At 50.5% G+C, this 21,946-nt stretch overlaps 5 protein-coding genes across 5 annotated transcripts; 2 read left to right on the plus strand and 3 right to left on the minus strand.

Annotated features, from left to right (window-relative positions):
• Nucleotides 1–1,806: 1,806 nt before the first annotated feature.
• On the minus strand, nt 1,807–2,469 carry N7509_010046 (uncharacterized protein; the record flags this gene model as incomplete). The annotated part of the gene is made up of 2 exons (XM_056634683.1): nt 1,807–2,277; nt 2,335–2,469. 2 exons carry the CDS (start codon nt 2,467–2,469, stop codon nt 1,807–1,809), a joined length of 606 nt encoding a protein of 201 aa, XP_056485303.1.
• A 738-nt stretch (nt 2,470–3,207) lies between these two features.
• On the minus strand, nt 3,208–8,947 carry chsE (chitin synthase class Va; the record flags this gene model as incomplete). Its single annotated transcript, XM_056634684.1, has 3 exons — nt 3,208–8,509; nt 8,566–8,754; nt 8,841–8,947. The coding sequence occupies 3 exons, from the start codon at nt 8,945–8,947 to the stop codon at nt 3,208–3,210; spliced, it is 5,598 nt and encodes a 1,865-aa protein (XP_056485304.1).
• Nucleotides 8,948–10,914: 1,967 nt separating this feature from the next.
• Nucleotides 10,915–16,356, plus strand: csmB (putative chitin synthase; the record flags this gene model as incomplete). Its single annotated transcript, XM_056634685.1, has 5 exons — nt 10,915–10,999; nt 11,046–11,217; nt 11,277–14,870; nt 14,924–16,005; nt 16,103–16,356. 5 exons carry the CDS (start codon nt 10,915–10,917, stop codon nt 16,354–16,356), a joined length of 5,187 nt encoding a protein of 1,728 aa, XP_056485305.1.
• Nucleotides 16,357–17,262: 906 nt separating this feature from the next.
• N7509_010049 (glycoside hydrolase family 2 protein) lies at nt 17,263–19,392 on the minus strand (the record flags this gene model as incomplete). Its single annotated transcript, XM_056634686.1, is given in 3 exon segments — nt 17,263–17,437; nt 17,524–18,566; nt 18,580–19,392. 3 exon segments carry the CDS (start codon nt 19,390–19,392, stop codon nt 17,263–17,265), a joined length of 2,031 nt encoding a protein of 676 aa, XP_056485306.1.
• An 800-nt stretch (nt 19,393–20,192) lies between these two features.
• On the plus strand, nt 20,193–21,689 carry N7509_010050 (aspartate aminotransferase; the record flags this gene model as incomplete). Its single annotated transcript, XM_056634687.1, has 3 exons — nt 20,193–20,229; nt 20,483–20,900; nt 20,957–21,689. 3 exons carry the CDS (start codon nt 20,193–20,195, stop codon nt 21,687–21,689), a joined length of 1,188 nt encoding a protein of 395 aa, XP_056485307.1.
• Nucleotides 21,690–21,946: the final 257 nt, after the last annotated feature.

Consider the following 21,946-nt stretch of genomic DNA (forward strand, 5'->3'; position numbering starts at 1 on the left):
GGAGGTATTACGCCGTAAGTTTCACATATGCAGCTTTTTATTTCATCGAGTAACCATAGCAGGTTCCTAGCACTACTCGGTCAAGATTTTACAAATACCTACTTGTCACAGTCAATAAGCATCTATGACTGGATAATATTTGCGTCTGTGCCGACGGGGGTGCCATTTGCTGTGAAAACTATCATCAGAGTTTCCAAAGAGAATAAATTTCTGCGAGGACTCGCTGTCTACCCTGAAGAGGAAGAAAAGGTTATTGAGAGGGACCTCTTATCATCTACTTCAGAGGAAGTTTGTGAGGTATGGAATGGCAAGGGGGCGACAAGGAAAATTGCGCCCCTGTCACAACTACCAGTCACAGAGTGGATATTTGATGGCACCCTTATACCCTCAAAAGAATCAAAAAATCACACACTTATTCTGAAAGGTACGCCATGTCTTGTGAATCGTACGATTCCTCAGCTCATACGGCGTAGGGACAAAGGATATTGCTGCACCCCTTTCAGCAACCAAAGAGGGAAATAGTAGGCTCGATGAGTGGGGAGAGATGGCTGAGACTGACCTACCCCCTAATATCATAATGAACCTAGGTTCATATGACAGGCGCAGGAAATTATTCCTGCTGACAGTCACTGGAATCTCTCTTCAGTTGAGCATATTGGTACTTGCTGGACTCACTGCTTTATACTGCCCTGTGAGGAAACAATTCTTTATAAATGCTAAGACTGGTTATCGCGTGACAGCACTTGCATTCTTAATAACCGGGACAGTATTGTTGAGTTTTGGTCTCATATACACCGCAAAAACAGTTGATACATCGGCTCGGGTTGACATTTGGGAACCAAAAAAACCGGGTATGATGGTGATATGGAAACAAACAAAAACTAATAACGAACACCTGTGCACCGAAAGTTACGTCATCGGCAAGGTGATCAAGAAAGAGCTTATATCTACACATAAGCGCTCTCGAACTCGCCCGTCAACCTCAATATCAGGCCCAGTGGCGATCGCTATAATCCTCGGCTTCCTGCTACAAAGTGTGGGTATTTCTTTGGCGCATTGGCCCACGCAGTTACTCCAACTATTGTCGATGAGTATTATGTTTCTCGGTCGATGTTACGTTCGAAGTCAAGTTTCGCCTGAGTTTATTGAGAAGTTAGACGGTGATATATCCGACAGAGAGTTGCTTGAAATTGCTCAAAAATGGCAGCACCAGAATTTTGTTCGAATCATGTAGATTTTTGATTTAGGAAATCCACAACCTTGTGCTTAAGCCAAATTTACTACAATAATAATAATCCTATTTATATAGATGTGATCAACGCTAATCAGGCTCACTGAGAACATAGATCAGAGGGATCAGAGAGCCACTCAAGGCAATCACGTGATTATCACTGAGATGCGCTCCGAGCGCTCAGAGACATGCTCAGATCTACTTCGTGAGCAAAAGCGGCGCCCACTGAGCAGTAAAACGAAAAAGGAAAGTCAAGATCTTGCAACGGAAATTTGGTACATACTAGGTACCTACCTTGGTAGGGTACTAGTAGTTATATATCATCGTACCCACTACCTAGGTAGTAGTAGGTAGCACTCATCGCATCTGGGCATTACCACCACCCACTAAACCAACCTTTTCGCACCTCAGGTTTCTTCTTCAAGTTCCCATTACTATCTCCATTCACAACTTGAACCCCATTCAAGTTCTCCCCCTCAACCTCAACAGGACCAAGTCCACATCGATCACCATTCCCATTCCCAACCTCCACCCCAGGCCCGTCAACCTCCATCTCCATCCCCGAGTCCTCACCACTAACACTCCCCCAACCCCCCTCCAACTCCCCCCCCACCATGACCATGCCCCTCAACATCATCCATCATATCTTCCAAAACCAGCAAATCCCTCTCAATCATCTCCGCCCAATTCTGCACATCCCCAATCTCCTTCAACCCATCACGCGTCTCATCCGCCAGTCCCGCCCACTGCGCATTCTGCCTCGCCAGCCGCGCCGTCGTCTCCGCTAACTCGGTCTCTTGGCGCTGTAGGGCGGCTGCGTTGGAGGTTATTGTTGTTGCGCGGTCGCGGAGGGGCGCTTCCAGGTTTGTGCCGACTGAGTGGAGGGTTGCGGTGAAGGCGGCTAGGGCTTCTTTTTTTTTGGTGGTCGTTTGTTTCGAGGTCTTGTGCGGGGTTTGGGTTGGATACGGTTGTTGTAGTTTGGTGGGTGGGGTCTGCCATTTTGATTTGGTGGATGGGTCGCAGGTGTTGGATCCAAGTTCAGGATACTGTATATTCCAGTGTTTTCTAGGGTTGTTTCAAGTTCGACCTTGGAAATGAGTGACGAGGTAGGCAGTCGGCAGCTTTGTTGAGGGAGTAGAGCTAGTGGGATAGAAAGAGAACTTGAAGAACTTTAAGTGCACGATACATATACTGTTCAAGGTGATTTCAAGTCTTGCAAGGATTCGGGCTTGTGACATTGACAGTGATAAACTTGAACCTTGATAACTTGAAATCTACGCAGATCTTCAACCCCACTTGGCGTGGCGCGCTGTCAGCCTGTCGTCTGATCGACCTGCATTCGGTTCAGTTCAGTTCAGTAAGTGCAGGGTGTCAGTGCGAGTGCGGAGTTCCGAATCCGAGTTTGAGGGGTAAGCAGGTGTGATACAATGGTAGTCACTACTAATTAGTACCTAGGTACGCAGTAATAGTACTACTAGTAGCAGCTCTGGAGGTACGCAGTAATACTGTTACTAGTAGTATGTCCAGATATACGAAGATGCACAGATGCTGAACAGAACCTCAATATAACTTGAAGTACCACCAGAGTCATATATACTCTGGGCATTAACTATAATTCGAATATGACATGACAACCTATGATAAACAATATAAAGCAGATTTTATGGACCAGATCGACATATCCAAGAAAAAATAAGAAACAAAGAAAGATAAAAAAGGTGAAAACTGCAGCCGCAACATGGAACCCCATAACGAAAGAAAAAAAGGAAAAAAACCCCCGCTTAGAAAATTTTCTCATCCATGCAAGTTCGCTCGAAAAATGGGAGGGGAAAGGGAAAAAGTTGGAAGGACGAACACATAAAAACACGGGGAAAACAAAGAACAAAAATCCGGACATTAATAACACATACTCATGTCTCGACACGAGTTGGAAAAAGCGCAGACCGGAAGTAAAAATCAAAACAAAAAATCAAAGATCAAAGAAGACCCGAAAGAACAGCCTCGGTAGCCGAATTAATATAAGGCCTCTTGAGATCAAGGTTAACACCAAATCGTCTCTCAAGCTCCAGCTTAATACTCTTCTTCGTAACAGCCATAAGATCCGCCGTACGCAAAATCTCCTTAATCTCCGCAAGAATAGCGTCGTCGGAAGGTAGGTGGCTCATATCTTCCATACTCAGGTCTCCATGAGCCATACCCATGCCCGCACCCATGCCCGCACCCATGCCCAGGCCCATCTCGGACGGAGTGACCGAAAGACGCGAACTCGAGTTCATCAACGGTAGATCCATTTGAGACATCGGCCTAGAACCGGGGAATCCGTACTCGGACTGTGGGAAGGCGTGGGATCGTGTTCCGTACGAGTAACCCGAGACTTCGGAGCGATCGTCGCGGGAAGTTTGAGCTTCCCATAATTCCATCTGGTATTCTTCCCAGCGTTTCTTTGGGATGGAAGCGGGGTCGAATTTGCCTTCGTCGGAGATGACGACTTTGCGACCCTTTTCTCCTGTGATGACGCGGGTGTTTCCCCAGGAGAAATCGTCCATGTGCCAGAATGAGTAGAGCGGTAGAGCGAGGGTGAAGACTGGGATGGCGAGGATGTAGATGAACATCCAGCCGATCATTTCCCACTTGCGTCGGACGATGAAGATGAAAGCTTGGAGACCGTAGATGACACCGAGTAAGATGAAGGCTGTCCAGGGGATTACTGAGCTGTCTTGGACTAGCCAGACGATGAGGTAAATGATATAGGCGACTGTGACGGGTTGGATGATGGTACTGAGGAGATCGACGAAGACGATGAAACGCATGCTGAAGCAGCAGAATCCGCACAGCTGTTGGAGTGGGACTAGCTCGACCAGATTGTGGACGGTGGAGTTGATCCAGCGACGACGTTGCGAAAGGAAGACGGCAAAACTCTCGGGGGCGACGGTCCAGGCGTGAGAGCGGAAGATGTACTTCGTCTTGAACTTGGGGTGGTGCTTGAGCAGTAGCGTGGTCAGGTATCGATCTTCACCCAGGTGGAGCAGGTTCTTCATGTGCAGGGTATCGACGCGGATCTCGGAATAGGAGTCGACGACTTCCTTGCTCACGAAAAGCGGTTTGCCGGTCTCTGAAGAGCGGATTCGGAACATGGTGAAACAACCGGGTAAACAAGTGACGGACCCGAATAGACTCTCGAACGCCTTGATCAAGTTGTGGGAAATATAGTACTCGTAAACCTGGATCATCGTGACCATGGATGTTTTCGCGTTGGACAGGGCTGTCTCTCCACAGACACCGATGAGGCGTGTATCAGAGAGGAATGCTGAAACGAACCGAGTGGCGGAATCCGGTGCAACCATTGTATCGGCATCGACTTGCAGAATATATTCGTAGAAAGTCGGGTTGACACCGATGATATTGCGAATTTGATGGTGCATCTCCAGCTCCATAGGGCTCATGGGCAGATTGTAGTGAATGCGGTTGAGGAAACGCATGAGAATCATCTGAGAGTCACGCTTACCACGGTTACCCGGGCGAGACACTTCAGAAGGCTTGCCGACCTTGACAACAACCAAGAAGGGCACGATATGACCTTGGACCTCGTAGAGACCAGAGTAGATCTTACCCATATTGTGCTGTTTCATACCTTCACCCAGACTCTCGAAGCTGAGGGGCTCGGGATCCACAGATTCAGGAACGCCCAAAATGTCCAAAACGATGCGTGGTGTCGGGCGATCATTACCTTGACCAATAATCATACCGTCACAAATAACAAGGAGAAGTTTACGCTTGTCATCGTAGCGCATGCGCGCCATAGAGTCCATGGCACGACGAAGTGAGTCCTCATCTTCGGTATACACCGGCACCTGGCAAATGATGAATTTGTCGAGATTCTCGGGCAAATTCTTCTTTCCGAATTGCAGGGCTGCCAAGAACTTGAAGACCAAAACAGTACAGATCAAGATGGAGATGGCAAGGATGAAGTAGCGAGCGAACTGACACTTGACCGAGTTACGGGTGTCGACATGGCCAACAAAGAACAAATTGTCAAGGCACAGTTCCATGCGGGAGCGCAAAGTGTCGTCAAGATCAAGATCATTCCAGTATTTGGTCACATCGTAGCCGGACTTTTGCTGGAAGAGAGTGACGAGCAGAGGGCTCATATAGTCGGTCTTGACACTGCTGGTGGAACGATTCTTGCCTTCTGGGAAACGCGGATTGCGAGGTCCTGCAATATAATACGACATGTCGTATACTTTCCCGTTGATGCTCACAATGTTCTTGTTCTCGTCGTCCGCGAGCGTCTTCATATACTTGGCGGTATAGCCCACGTAGCCCTTTTTGTAATTGGCTCGCATCATGACCATCTGCTCATAGAACCAATCGGCTTGGTAGAGATCGGTCCAATAACGGAAGTCATGGTACTTGGCGTTGATATCGAAGGAGGTTGAGGAAATCGTGCTGGCCGAGTCATTCAAGTTCGATCTATAGTCAAGCGGCACGCTGGGGTCGATGGTTCCGTCCACACCCTGGCACAATGCAGAGACCTGGACGGGGAAGAGGTTGGTGGCATCGGTACCGGCGTAGTTCTTGAGTGACTTTTGAGGGACAATATCGGGATAGTGAGAAGGCATGAAGTCTCCCAAGTTGAAAACAACACCTCGGACGGAAACGTATGAGGCTGCCCCATCTTTGCCGTTCTGGTTGCTGAGTTCTCCCTTGGAATAGACATGTTGAGTTGGACAAATCAAGCCGGGGAAAGCGACAATCATGAAGATAGCAACACCACAGGCAAACCAGATAATCAAGTTGATCGCAAGCTTCTCTCGCCAAGCGATGCGGATATCCTTTCGCTTCATGCGACCGATATACCGGATTAATACGTCGGGAACCATCCACGTTAACAGCCAAACCAGTGCCATCCAACGGCGGCGGGATGCTGAAACAGGAATATCCTCCACCTCTTCCATGTTCTTTTCTTGACCCTTCTCAAGCATCTGCTGCTTCGTGTCGAGGTCACGGAACATGTCACCAGAGTTGAAAGCGGAGCCCCCAGCATCAGAACGGCCATCCAATTCGCGGCTGCCGAAATATCCCTGCTTCGTTTCGTCACCATAGATGAAAGCACCCGGGGACGCATCAGCCGGATTGAGGAGGCGAACTTTAGCATCCGGGTTGCCAGCAGAGTTGATAGCGTCGTCATCAGCGCCGCCAATGGCGTTGAAGGTTGGAACGACACGTTCTCCGACTTTGGCGAGATCCGCCCAGCAACGCTCACTCAGGAAGACACCAGTGCTACCAACGCGAGCCTCGTTTCCGGGCCAGCGTCTCTCATCCAAGACGACTTCCGACTTTTCCTTATCGCTGCCGACGACGACATTGCCGATCTCAGCCAGACCAAGGAACTCCGCAAAGGGGAGAAAGACACTGAAGTCTGCATTCCGGAGCCGCTGGCTAATCTCGGCGATGCCAAATGTTTGAACCTGCATGCGAACACACTTGCTGTCAAACTGATTGGCGATTCGTCGATCGTTGGGCTTGAGGCAGATCACGAAGTAGGGGTTCAGGTTCGGCTGGCTCAGGCACTTGTTGATGATTTCAAGACCAGAAAGGAATTGACCAGCCGAGCCCTGGGAGGGACCCATCAAGCCACTCTTCCGACCTGCCATGCTGCGGCGGGAGCTTCCCACTTGGCTATCCACTTCTTCAATGTTATGCTCGCTGTCGGCTCGGGACATGGCCATTGAGGTGAGTCGAGATTGGGCGTCATGCTTGCGTCGAGCCATGCTCGGCATACGCATTGGCTTGGAAGAGACCTGGGCCTGCATGATAGCAGTCTTCTCCTTCGGGTGGGTGATGGTTTCGACAGCCTCTTGATCAAAAAGCTCACGGACCAGGTCGCTGCGGGTAGACTTCATGAGATTCATCAGATCGCCCGAGATGACTTCTCCATTCTCCTCGAGGAGACCTGCCACAGAGTAGTCAACCTCGCCGGCGAAATGCTTCACAGTGAATGCGGTGCGGGGACCCTGGGTGATGTAGCCACTGCTAGAGCTCGAGTCGCCCACCGAGATAGCCGGGTTCTTGCCTTCAAAGCGCTTTCGAACGCTGTCCAGGAACTGGGCATCGGAACGTCCACGCTTGGTCTGGTCGTCCAGGATGCTCAGCAATCCATTGCCGTGCTTCAAGAGACCGCGAACGGTGTCGGTGTTGTCGAAATAGCTGGTAGCCGGAACAGTGATTTCCTCGCGGTCCAAGATATCGGCCTTGCGGTCGAAGAAAGATTGCAGGCAGTAGTTGTAGAGAGACTCCGTCGCCGCATTACTGAGCAGTTGGTCCAATGTTGAGCCAGTCGCGGAAGACTGGGCGAAACCAGGGAAATCAACAATGGAAATGGTATTGGCAACACTGTCCTCCGCAGCACAGAGTCTCTGATTCACTCTCTCAATCACGTAGGTCACCAAGAGCGAGTAGATAGTGCGGGCGAACGCATCGGCGTTCTGACGAGCGCCCCGTGGATCGAGCATGACTGTCACTCGCTCACGGTGGAGAGTCTTGGTCTTGTAGCCCAGACTATTCTCTAGAGACTCGAGACTCAACCCGAGGAAAGCAGCGATATTGGCCAGAACCTCCTTGTTCTTCACCACCGTCACCATTTCTCCACCTTCGTGAGAGTAACCACCACTCTCCTCTGCCGCGGTGGTCGTCGCCTGCCCTGTAATAAAGTCCAGTTGTCCAATGTGCAGAATACTTGCCATAATCTGGCAGATCTCGGCAATTTCACCTCGGGAAAACTCGAGCTTTCGCAGAGCCGTCTTGAAGTGCTGGAAGCCGTCGGTGTCATTGACCCCGACCTTCAATTGAGTTGGGTGACCAAGGTAGCGCCATCGCTTGTGGTTGATGGAGCCCGAGCCTCCGGTTTGAATGTGGATTGTGTTGTCGAATCCCAAGTGAGACTTCTCAGCAGCACTCGTACCAGCGAGAAGGTAGTAGAGCGAGTGGAAACTACGCTCTCCAGTGGGGACAGACGAGATACGGCTTCTTTCCAAGCGGTAGTCTATGATCTTTCCACCGATCAGGGTGGGATTGACCGAGGACGAACCGTCGTATTGAAGTTCGAGGAAAAGACCGGCCTTGGATGCTGTCGGGGTGGTGACGGATTTGGTTGTGGTCAGGGTGTCGAAGACAAAGGCGGCATAGGAGAGTTTCGAGGAGAGAGGAGTTGAGGAGTATGATAGGAAGGATGAGAGTAGGTGTGAGCGAATGGTGGTTTTGCCAGATCCGCTCTCTCCACTGAATGGATGGGTTAGCAGTGATCGATTGAGGTTCCATTTGTGAGCTCAACTTACAGAAAGACGACGGCTTGGTTCTCGGCTCGGGCGCCCAGACGAGTGAATGCACGACGAGCGAGATCCTCGGCCTCACCGGCAGCGCTGCCCTCCTTGTTGCCATCTGGGCCTTTCGTCGCGGAAGAGTATGTGTTGAGGGAGATTAAAGCCTGGGAGGAAAGGCGAGCTGTGGGTAGACCGACGTGAAAACTGAAAGGGGTTAGCGATCGGATTTCAAGAGGGAAGGACGTAGTGTTGCTGGGCATGGGATATGGGATATGGGATGTTGTGCGTACCGACTGGCTAGATGAGCCGTGAGATGAGTATCGGACTGGAGATGTGCGGGGAGAGATGGCAGGGAGGATTGCGTGTGGGCCGGAGCGCCAGGTCTTGTGTTCGCCATATTGACGAAGACGCCTCTAGAGGACTAGAGGAGATGGGAAACGAGTGTGATGAAGACCTGTTGAGGGTCTTCCTGGGTCTTCCTTAGTCTCCCTGAGGGGAGCAAATCCCGAGTCGGCGGAGCAGAGTCTCGACAAGCCTCGGAATGAACGTGGACGAGTCGGAGAGTTGGGGAATGTTGAGTGGAATGAAGGCCCCTGGCAGAGTAGCCCGATCGTGATTGAGATCGAGGGGCAGGGGAGGGAAGAGCCAAAGGTGAATGAGGAAGAACAGAAACAGAAGCAGAAGCAGAAGCAGAAGAAGCGACAGATGGAGTGGAAATCAACAGAGCAAAGAATTGATCCACCGAAAGAAAAAGAGACAATCGGACATCGCATGGGGTGTGTACATGTATGGGGTGGGAGTGTATGGTACGGTCACACACTTGTATGGAGCTATGTATAGTATAGAGTGGTCAGCCGAGTGGATTGACCTTTGGATTGGATGCAGTTGCATTGATTAGATGACGGTGATTGGCTGGAAGATGCGGGTAAACCCACTGGAACTTGGAACCGGGTAGAACTGTTTACAGTAAACATCAACAGAGATCCTGTCGTGTTATTAGGGCACAAGTTAGGGATCAGTAAAGAAAAGGAGTGTATAGTAGGGTGTATATTGTATAGTATACTAGAGTGTATATAGTATACTAGAGTATTGGTATGCTTGTCTATCGGCGTGGCCGTGGCTATTTCTGGCGGAAAATATCGACACGCTAGTCTGGATCAGGGTCTCAGGTAAACAGGGCCCACTCCAGTCCAGTCCACCACAGCTCAGTCCCTTTTTCCTCTCTACAGTACGAGTATGGAGTCCCTGTTGGTCCCTGCTCCCTCACTTCTCTTCCACCTCTCCCACCTCTCCCACCACTCTCACTGCCACTCCCCTGCACCAAAACTGCCAGGTCCAGATCTCTCCTTACTGATTCCCGCATGGACACCTGCAGAAATAGCAACATGTCAGATCATGGCCCGCCCGAAGAGGGATTCCCGGCTTCCCTATTCTCTTAGCTCCACCCCACTTGACACATCCCGTACCCCTGAGTGGACCGATCACAGGATTAACCGGGGGAGAGAGTGAAACTAGGGGTTCGTGGCGTGGACATTGTGCAGACCGAGTGGCAACCCTTTTGTGAGACATCCCAAATATAGCCGGGCCACAATCCAAGCCGGTTAGCACTCCCTCTAGTTCCACTTCCTCCGCAGGTCGCCTGATTGGGCAGAGCAGAGCAGAGCAGAGAGCAGTGCACAGTGCACTCTATACTATACAGTGTAGAATTTAGAGATACTTCAATTTGATGGAAGGAATAGACAGATCATGAAAATAGAGGATACCCTCAATCTTAGTATACTACAAGTAGTACCTAGTATGCGTGATACCATCTACAGTATCTCCTGTGTCAACTCGCCTATACACATCACCCCACAGCAAAGCTTCTGGTCGATCACAGGCGATCGTCGTATTTTTCTCCTGTCACGTCCAAAAATACACCGTACGGGCCCTGTACGGACCAGCTCCCCCGTCTCGCCGGTCTTATCTCCTCTCTCTGTCAACCCTGTCAACCTCTTTTTTCTCTCTCCACGCTTTTGTTTGCTTCACTTTTCCCCTCCCCTCCCCTTCCATTCCCCTCTGCTGTATCATCCAGGAGTCCTGATCTCCAGTCACTCGCTCACCACCATCCGGAGTTATACAGTCCCTGTGAAGCTCTGAGCCCCTCCGACAAAGTAAAGGCTCTTTCTATTGTTGTGCCATTTGCATTTGCCCCGGAAACCATCTCACCTCCACACACACCACACACACACACCACTCCCTGGTGCTTCAATTTCGCCGACGCCGATCACACCACACCACATCATACACCCCTCCATGCGTTGATAACTGCTTTGACTGGAAGTCTCATTTCGACCGCCATCGTCTTCGACGACATCGCTCGCCATGTCGAATCGTTTCTCGGTCTTCTCCACCCAATCCGCCGGTCTCTCGGCTGGGCCGAGAGCCGACCTCCCAACATGCGACTCAAGTGTCGACCACCACCTTGCTGAACGCTCTTCATTCGTTCTATACAGCTGGCCAGCCCTATCAACTGGATTCTAGTACGAGTTTGGTAGTCAATACCTGGGTCACCGCCGCGACTACACTGCCCGATGGCCGCAACGGTGCCACCATTGATCGTGACTTGGCCATTCGAGCCTGGGAACACGCCCGGAGACGTGCTGAGGATGGCTGCATTGCCCTCTGGTACGTTCTTTTATCAATTTCTTTGTCTTCCAGTCATCATCTTACTGACCCGAATATAGCTCCCTTCACCAGTCGACACCGTCCTTACTAGAGCCTTTCATCACTGCGCTTCCCATCTCTACACCGGAAGTCGCTTACGCTGCACTCGCAACACTGCGGCCATTCCTCTCCGCAGTCACCTCTTTCAACCCGTCTTACTCTCTCCACTCAGCTTTATCAGCCTCATTTACATTGACCCTTCAGGGCCAGGTCGTGGGCCTGTCCCTAGCCCTCTCTTCAGCGGGCATTAATGTCCGCAAGGGTCTTTTGGAAATCCCCAACGAGTCTGGTTTCCGTGCCTTTGATGCCTTCTACTATCTCCTCACCTCCGCATCCACTCCCGCTGAGCGAGAGTTTCTCGATCTGAGAGACCCCTCCCACTATACTCTGCTCAACCGCTCCAACACTTACAGCCCTCCTCCCTATCTCCCCACTGCTGATGACACCGCATCCGCCGAGGATCTCCGTGCCAATCTGAAAACTATTGGTGTTAAGGGTGCTGCCCAGCGAGGTCTGCTCTCCGTTCTCGCGGGTCTGCTCAAGCTGGGAAATGCCGCCGGCCTTGAGGTCGACCAGGAGGAACTCGAAGAGGTCTGTGAGGATGTTGGCGGTCTTCTTGGTTTAGACCCCGAAGTTCTGCTACACAAATGTTCGACTGACGAACGTGAAACCTTGATCATTGGAATTTACGAAGCCCTGGTCGACTGGATTATTAGTAAAGCCAATGAGGCCATCGCCACGGATATCCAGGCTCTTCTAGAGAATGAGTCCAGCAATGGTGGTGCCCCTCAGTGGTCCAATGAAGACACCGTTGGACTCACTATCGTTGATATCCCCCGCCCGGCACTTGGCAAAGCCATTGCCATGAGGGGCGTGTTTGATGACGACCTTGGCATCAACGCCGAGATGAAAGAAGACGGCATCTCTATCCCTCCAATTGGTCAGTCCGTCACAACCGAGATGAACACCGCGGTGGCCCAAGTTGAACCAGATCTGGGCATCATGAGTGGTTCCGCTGGTCGCGATCGCGAATATGAGAATGATCGACGACAGGGAGTCTTGGAGAAGGTTGGAGTCGAGGCTGAAAGCGATTCTTTCTTGCGTCAAATCCTCTTCCCAGTCGACACCGAAGGCATCTCCGTTGGTAAGCGTGGACGCTTCGATCTTCCCACAATTCTTGGTAGCAGCCGTGTTTGGTACCACCTTTCCATCCATCCCACCGACGATCTGCCAGAGCAACTGCAGGCCTCTGCCAACTCTTGGTCTGCAGGTGCAGTGTCGCGTCAGTTGCGAGACTGGCGACTGCCTGAATGGGCCAACCGTCGCATCAAGCAACTCGATTTCACTGCCGACTTTGATGTTGAGGAGTTTGTCGCTCGGTATTCCCGCCTTGGCTGCACCGAAGGCCAGGATGGCGTCGAGAATTGGATTCTGGAGAGAGGCTGGAGCAACGGGGACGCGGTTGTTGGTCAACAACGCATCTGGATGAGAGAAGGTGCTTGGTGGGAAGCCGAGAGTATGCTTGATCTCAAGCCTGACGAGGCCGCGAACCCGTTCGGATATGGTGCTAGAATGTACGAATCTGGCATGACCCCAGAGGGTACCCCCATGGGCGAGTCCACAAACCTACTCGGCCACGGTGACATGATGATGCACCCGGCGGCTATGAGCGCCATGGCCCCCAGTGTCATGGGCGGCGCCAAATCAATTGCCCCCAGTGCTCCCTTAAACCCAATGGCCGGTGACTATGGTCTCGGTCATAAGGGAGATGACAACAAGGGTGATATCACCTACTACGATCAATACGGTCGCTACGTTGGTGACGGTGATGTTGAATTCGGTGAACCAAAACACATCGAAAAGACACCAATCACCTTCGGTCGTCGACTGTGGGCTGGATTTGTCTGGGCCATGACCTTCTGGATTCCCTCCTTCGTACTCAGATATATTGGTCGCATGAAGCGCCCGGATGTTCGCATGGCTTGGCGCGAGAAGTTGGTCCTCATGGCTCTGATTCTGCTCTTCAACGCCATTGTCTGTTTCTACATCATGGCATTCGGTACTCTGCTCTGTCCCAATAAGGACAAGGCTTGGAATACAAAGGAGGTTGGCTGGCACACAACAGACGACAACTTCTTTGTCAGTATTCACGGTCGCGTGTACGACATCTCGAAATTCTGGCGCCAGCAGCACAGTGATATCAAAGGCCAACAGGTAACAAGCTCGGTCATGCAAGAACTCGCTGGTACCAATCTGGATGCCTATTTCCCGCCTCCTCTTTCCGAGTATTGTGGAACCGCCGCCTCCGCGAACATCCAGTTGCAGAACAATGACACCACCGCTGTTCTGTACGCTCAGGCGAAGCACAACTGTGGACCTCAGAACTACCCGCAGACCAGTACTAAGCTCCACGAGTTGAGCTGGTATTCGAAAGTCTTCCTTCCGAAGATTACCGACTATTACAAGGGTGAGCTGGTCTGGACGAAGTCCACTATCAAGACTCAAGCCAATGATGACGAACGATACTGGGCCATCGTCAACGAGAAGGTCTATGATCTAACAGACTATTTCTACACTCTCGACCTACAAAACGATGGTTCCCAATACTCGTTCCTGCCCGACGCTGTTACGACACTCTTCAAGGACAATCCAGGAACTGACATCACATCCCAATGGCAGGATACATCTGAGTTCCAAAATGCTCAGAGGTGTCTCGATTACGTCTTCTATAAGGGCAAAACCGACTTCCGAGACACTCCCAGGTGTACTGTAAACAACTGGATTCTGCTTTCCTTCGCCATTCTTATCTGCGCCGTGATTCTCGTCAAGTTCTTGGCGGCTTTGCAGCTGGGATCGAAACGTCGGCCTTCGCCTCAAGACAAATTTGTCATCTGTTTGGTCCCCGCCTACACTGAGGGTGAAGATTCTCTTCGCAAGGGTCTTGACTCATTGACTGCGCTGCAATACGATAACAAGCGAAAGCTGATCTTCGTAATCTGTGATGGTATGATTGTTGGTGGTGGAAATGACCGACCAACCCCCAAGATCGTCCTTGATATTCTGGGTGTCGACCCCAAGATGGACCCACCAGCACTGCCTTTCCACTCCGTTGGCCAGGGCATGGAACAACTCAACTATGCCAAGGTTTACTCTGGTCTCTACGAGTACGAGGGTAACGTTGTCCCTTACATCGTCGTCGTCAAGGTCGGAAAGGAGTCTGAGCAGCGCAAGTCTAAGCCTGGAAATCGTGGAAAGCGTGACTCGCAAGTGCTCCTGATGAAGTTCCTGAACCGCGTGCACCACCGTGCTCCCATGTCGCCTATGGAACTTGAAATCTTCCACCAGATTAACAATATCATTGGCGTGGATCCCGAGCTTTACGAGTACTGCTTCATGGTCGACGCAGATACTAGTGTCAAGGAGGATTCGCTGAATCGATTGGTGGCTGCTTGTGCGGCGGACGCTAAGATTGCTGGTATTTGTGGTGAGACTAGTCTCGCGAACGAGGAGCGCAGTTGGTGGACTATGATCCAGGTGTACGAATACTACATCTCGCATCATTTGTCCAAGGCCTTTGAGTCTCTCTTTGGCAGTGTCACCTGTCTTCCCGGATGGTAAGTTTTCACCATCTACCTCCTCTGGTGTACTATTACTAACTGCTGTCCAGTTTCTGCATGTACCGTCTTCGCACGGCGGACAAAGGCCGCCCACTCATCATCTCGGACAAGGTTATCAAGGAGTATTCCGATAATGATGTCGATACGCTCCACAAGAAGAACTTGCTCTCTCTGGGTGAGGATCGTTTCTTGACCACTCTCATGACGAAGCACTTCCCTACCATGCGCTACAAGTTCGTTCCCGATGCCTACGCAAGCACAGCTGCCCCCGAGAGCTGGAGTGTGCTTCTCTCCCAGAGACGTCGTTGGATCAACTCAACTGTTCACAATCTGGTCGAACTGGCTGCTCTGCAGGATCTCTGCGGCTTCTGCTGCTTCAGTATGCGCTTCGTCGTTCTTGTGGATCTCCTTGGAACGATCATTCTTCCGGCTACCTGTGTCTACCTTGGTTATATTTTCTACCTGATCGGCAGTAAAACTGGACCCTTCCCGATGATTTCGATTATCATGTTGGCTGCTGTATACGGTCTGCAGGCCATCATTTTCATCGTCAAGCGACAGTGGCAGCACATCGGTTGGATGATCATCTACCTGATAGCCTTCCCTATCTACAGTTTCGTCCTCCCGCTCTATTCCTTCTGGAAACAAGACGACTTCTCATGGGGTAACACCCGCGTCGTCATCGGTGAAAAGGGAGACAAGCGCATCGTCGCCGTCGGCGGCGAACAAGAAGCCGATTTCGACCCTCGCAGCATCCCCCTTCAACGCTGGGACGACTACGCAATGGCCAACAACCTCCCCGGCCGCCGCGGCGACATGGGCGCCAGCCAAGAGAAGATCTACTCGAACGGCCGCTACGTCGACGACATGGGCATGGAAATGGACGACATGCACTCGCAGTATTCCTCCGTCAAGCCCGCTTCCACCATCCTAACCGGATTCCCAGGTGGCCAAGGCCGTCATACCAACCCGTACATGCCACCGCAGTCTCCCGCCCCCTTCGTCGGCGGTAATGTACCCGGCAACCGCAACTCGCACATGTCAAACTTCTCCCGCTACACCGACTTCCCACAGATGGGCGGTGCTCAGAATCAGCATCCCGCCGCCGCCTCCAGACACATGTCCATGGGCGGTATGAGCGGCTACCAAGATGCACCAGGCCACCAAAGCCGTCACAGTCTCGGATTCATGCAAAGCCACGAGAATCTCCTCGGTAATCGGTCCCGCAGTCCCCTGGGCCAATACCCGTCCCGCCTCGCGACCTGCCAGTACTGCCTTTGACTTCCGTGGCGCTGCGGGCGGTGGTCCAGATGAGTTGGCTATTAGTGAAGCAACGCGTTCCTGTCTGGCTGAGGTTGATCTTGACACTGTCACTAAGAAGCAGGTCCGCGTTCTTGTCGAACAACGACTGCAAACTACTCTCACGGGCGAAAAGCGTGCTTTCCTCGATCGCCAGATCGATCATGAATTGGCTAATATGTGATTTTGATCGAGTTTGAGTTTTGAGTTCCCATCCCCCTTATTATCCATCTACCAGCGCTGCGCTTCTTTAATTCTTGTATCAATCATGCATCTACACGAGCGCTATTAACAAAATATTTCGCCCTGCCTTGCCTTGTTCTTTACAAATGTTGTGTTGTGTTTTGATCTTGTTCTGTTCTACTGGGATTTTTTTTTCGGCATGTCTGGCGTCTGACGGGCTGCATTTTTTAAAACCCTGTTTTTTTTGTTATCTCCCCTATCTTTTGGGATAAGTACATTGAGCGATTTTATTATTTTGAATAGGGGGTTCAAACTGTTTTATTTATAGTTTTAATGTGATATGGAAAGTATATCTCGTCCAAGCTATTCCGGGTATTATTCGACTAGTCATTGATGATAACTGTCAAGAGTATTGACCTTGTAGGACTACAGTGGCGTTGCAAAGGTTTGAAAACTCCTATTTCCCACCATCATCGACCGTCTTCTAATGGCAGACTAGTAGCTACTAAGATGGAATAGATTGGCTACTCTATTCCATCTCAGGTAGCTACCAGGCCGCGATTGGAAGCAGAGACAAGTCTTTGCAACACCACTGCCAGTGTACCTACCACTAGCAGTAGGCCAGGCTTTCGTTTTGCTGGGTAACTTTAACAACTTGAATTCACTCTATATTTTACCAGGCAAAGTGACAAATCTTTTGCCGCTGGGCATAACTACCCCTTTTTGACTCCACCCGGGCGTACTGCGGACAGGCTTCGCGTCGAGATACCTCTATTATTGATTGAAACTACCAATCTCCACTAACTAGATCAAGTGGACAAACTAGCAACTACTAGTGTTGAAAAAGCCTTAACTAGTCACATGGATGGGCCCGCCTCCGTTACCTAGCACCTGGCAAGATCTAGATCTAGCTCCGGTGCAGAGAATGCAGAAGCTTCTTTATTCCCCTCGGTCCATGCGTCTGAACATGATCATAGTAATAATCCTTTGCGGCATCCATGATGGCCTTTATCCTTGCAACGGGCACCTTTTCCTTGCGATCATAAGAGTAGAGACCGTTGACTTCTTGTTCGATGTCACACCTGAAAGAAAGAAAAAATTAGCATCTGGGCACATCACGCTTCGCTAGATATACCAAGGAGCCCGGGGAGGAAAATCATCCACTCACAACTGCGTATAAACAAGTCCACAAGTATGTCCCCCCTTAACAATCCCCATAACAAGCCTCTCATACCGCTTCAGGAAATCTTCAATGTCCGTCGCGGTGGTATATCCCCAATCACGCTCGCCCGCCTGACCACCTTTGCCCGGCGCGATATTCACGCCGCCGAATTCGGTACAGATGACCGGTGCACCGGCTTTGTGTTGCGCTCCGGGATCAAGGAGTGTGTGTCCTGCGAAGCCGGAGTAGATGGGTCTTGAGAACATATCGTGTCCAGCTTTCGGGGCCAGAATCCCGCCTTCCATCTTTGAGCATGTTTCTGATAGTTCGGCCGAGTCGGAGTAATCGTGGTAAGTTGTTAGGTCTGTTAGGACATGTTCCCAGCCGCAGTTATCATTGATAGGTCGACTCGGATCCAAGGATTTTGTCAAGTAATACAGAGAGCGAATATGATTCCGCTGCTCGATATTATCCTTCAACGAGGTATAGGCCCAACTCTCGTTGTTAGGTGTCCATGTAATGACACAAGGATGATTGATATCCCTCTTAACAGCCTCAGTCCACTCACTATTCATGCGGTCAATATAATCCGGCCCAAATTCATACGCATTGGCCATTTCGCCCCAAACGATGAATCCTAGCCGATCAGCCCAGTAGTGAAATCGCGGATCCTCGACTTTCTGATGCTTGCGGCACCCGTTGAATCCAAGATCCTTCGACATCTGGATATCGAGCTTCAATGCCTCGGACGATGGGGGCGTCAGTCCTGTTTCAGGCCAATATCCCTGATCCAAAAATAACATCTGGAAATAAGGCTTGCCGTTCAATCGGAACGTCCCATCGCCATTCTGCCACGAAAGACTCCGCATCCCAGTCGTCGTCTGCACTTCATCCACGACCTTCCCACCCTCGTCGTAAAGACGAAGAGTCAAATCGTACAAAATCGGATGCTCAGGAGACCACAATGCCACACCATCATACCAACACCCCTCAACATTGAACGGGGCGTTCCCCCCCCTTCTCCAAACTCGCAACATCGGACCCAGAAACTTTCATACTAACGTCCAACCCAACCCAATCTCTCTCCGCTTTAAGCTCCCCCTTGCCATTCCCAACAGCCTTCCCATAAAGACTCGCCTCAATCTCAACACTACACGCCGCCCGCGCACCCCGTCCCAAAACCGAAACTTGCGCATGAAGCTCACCAGACTCAATATCATCTGATCTCAACACCGTCCCACCACTCCCACACCCAATTCGCATAACAGGCACACTCTCCAACCAAACAGAAAGCCAAATCCCGCCCGTAGGCGTGTAAAAGATATTCTCCGGCACCGGGCCCCAGAACTGTTTACCGCGGGGTTGGGCCAGATCGTAGGGTGAATCACGGACGCGGAGAGTTAGCCGAGCGCTCCTCGCCTTGCTTGACTCATTGGCAGAGGTAGATGCAAACGCGTCTGAAACATCTAGGTCAAAGGGAACATGACCACCCCGATGCCCACCGATATAATTCCCATCAACCCAAATAGAGCAGTCATAGTCCACAGCGCCAAAGCGAAGAAGTAATCTGTTCCCATTTGCGACTTCTTCGTCACTGCGTATGTCGCTGATACTACGCTCGTACCACATTACCTCGTGAGCTTCGTAGAGGCCGATTCCTGAGGCTGGGGTTTGGAATGCGTAGGGGACTTTTATGTCCCGTTTGTTTTGGGCTGGTGATGCGGCTTCTGCTGCTGCTTGCTCCGGAATTCCTTTTTTCTGCCATTGCTGGGTTCGGCCTTTGTCTGCGTCGTCGAAGATGAAGGACCATGTTCCGTCGAGGGAGGCCCAGTTTAGGGCTTTGCGTTGGAAGTCTGGGCGGGGGTAGGTTGCCATGATTGGTGAGGGGTGTGTTTTTAGGTAATTGGTTCTTTTTTTTGTTTGGTAGTGTTTTAATTTATGGGGTGAATTGAAGATTGTTGGGATGAATGGTGGGATGAAAGTTGAAGTGATGTTTGGAATGAGGTGTGGTTGTTCTGGACTGGTTGAACCCCACGTTGCTACGTCAGCCGGGATCGTCGTTCCTGCGGGGAGGGGGTATCCATCAGTACACCTGGCATATACTACTACGTAGTATACATAGGACCTATCTAGAAGCAGCTTTCGAATCCATTCATTACTAGTAAAAGGGGAGGACTCTCTGGCGATGGCTTTGCTCTTCAGATATCTTGCTACCTAAGCTTCGAGCTTCATTCCTGATACTATTTGTTCCGCCAGTAGATCTACAGTCCCCAAGTCCAGAGTGTCAATTGATAGAAGTGGACCAGCAGAGCTTTTCGGAATCAGTTATGGGCCCAGGGGCGCTTCAAGAAGTCAAAAATGGTAGTTTATTATAGCATGAGACGAGGACTTGAAGTGTAAGAAGGGGAAAGGTGGATGTAAGATGGGGGCCTACTTTGAAGAGGAAGGTGCGATGGTGACCCCTTTGTTCCTTTTAGGGTAGGTTACCTGCGTATTTGCCTAAGTTGCACAATTATCGCATCAGAGCTACCTTAGGGTATCCCTGCATATCACATGACGGCCTAATTATATTGGAGGTCTGCGTTTGCAAATGACTCATTCCTCAAGGACCACTGGCAGGTCGTCTGAGCAGACTTCACATCCTGAAGTATTCAAAAATTGAACAATAATTCAACATGGTCCACGTAAAACCGTTTGTTCTTGATCACTGGGGTATGCAAGATCTAATACTAGAGTCTAAAATTCGGTTTATCTCACTAGTACCAAGGACTTTGCTGACGGATCGTTTGTAATTAGTTCGCAACTCTAAGGTATGCCATGATCGCGACAAACTATCCCTAGGTTGAGACGTCTGTATTAATTTATTACACTTCAAAGCCATATTCTAAGATATCATTGCACGGTTTGTTTTTCATCTCCGTCCACGTTAGGCTCGACTATCAATCATATCCATAACTTGTTCTAGATACATGCGTGGATCCAGTCTCGTTACAGGACCTCGCCAAACTCGGGGCATCTGACTCTTCTGTTCACCCCGTTGAGGCATCAAACAGCTTGATCTACGGCTCTGTTCTAGGCAAGCCTGAACTGCGGCAACGAATTCTCGCCCTCTATGGACACGCTGAGGATAATCCCATACCCGCCTTGCATTTGGCTGTCACGCAGGGGGCAATTTCAGCTAACTTCCTGGTCCTGGATACCCTACTTGGACCAGTAGATCATGTTATCTGTCAGTATCCAACATATCAACAGCTTTATGATGTTCCTCGTCGCACTGGGGCGGAAGTTTCGCTGTGGCGGACTCATGCAGAGCACGGCTGGATACCCGATGTATCTGAACTGCAATTCTTGGTCAAGAAGAATACAAAGATGATCATTATCAAGTGAGCTATTTACCAACCATGTGACCAGTGTGTCAGTGCTGATCGTGCGAGATTAGCAATCCGAATAATCCCACGGGCGCATCCATCCCGAGAGGTGTCCTAGAAGAGCTTGTTGCTTTTGCCTCTGAGCGCGGAATCATCATATTCAGCGACGAAGTCTTCCGTCCGCTATTCCATGACAATGCACAAGAAGCCCCTCCTTCAATCATCTCGTTCTGGAAGCAATATAAGAACATAATTGCCGTTTCCAGTCTCTCAAAGGCATTTTCGTTACCCGGAATCCGAGTTGGATGGATCGTCTCACCGAATCCCAATCTCGTGAATGAAGCCATCAACGCGAGAGATTATACTACGATTTCCGTCTCTCAGGTAGACCAGGATATCGCAACATACGCCCTTGACCCGGTCGTTCGAGAGAGGATCCTTGACCGATCACGGTCAATTTGTCAACAGAATCTCGCGAGCTTGGAGAATTTCATTGCGCAGCATTCAACCCAACTCTCTTGGGTCAAACCTACTGGGGCGTCATCAGCATTCGTGCGTATTCTGGATCGTCAGACTGGTACACCCATGGATGATGATTTATACTGTGAGATGGTCCTCCGCGCTACGGGCTTGCTCATCGTACCTGGTGGCAAGAGTTTTGGGACAGAAGCCGCTGAGGATCTGAAGGGATACTTGCGAGTTGGATTTGTGTGCTCGACAGGTCAATTTGAAAGGGCTCTCGGTCTTTGGGGCGAGTTTCTACGAGTATCAGTAACTAGTCCTAGAGGCGAAGAGCTAGCCTAATTAGGCTAATGGATCCTATGGAACTTCAACGCTTATGGAGCAATTGTCAAGACGATACGTCTCTATTAGGCATGCACTTCGACGCTGCACAGTAAGCTCCATCAAGTCGGTTCGATATCACCTTATGTGAGCCTCCAAATGCCTCCGAAGGCGGAAAATTCCAGTGTAGATCTGCGTTCGAAGTATAAACTGTGGATTCCTGAAATTAGCCAAGATAAAGCTCTATGTAAGTCCCAATTCCCAAATCATAGGCTCTT

This window comes from Penicillium cosmopolitanum, assembly GCF_028827165.1.
Source record: "Penicillium cosmopolitanum strain IBT 29677 chromosome Unknown utg000009l:1.0-9042332.0:1.0-9050551.0, whole genome shotgun sequence".
Classification (NCBI taxonomy): Eukaryota; Fungi; Ascomycota; class Eurotiomycetes; order Eurotiales; family Aspergillaceae; genus Penicillium; species Penicillium cosmopolitanum.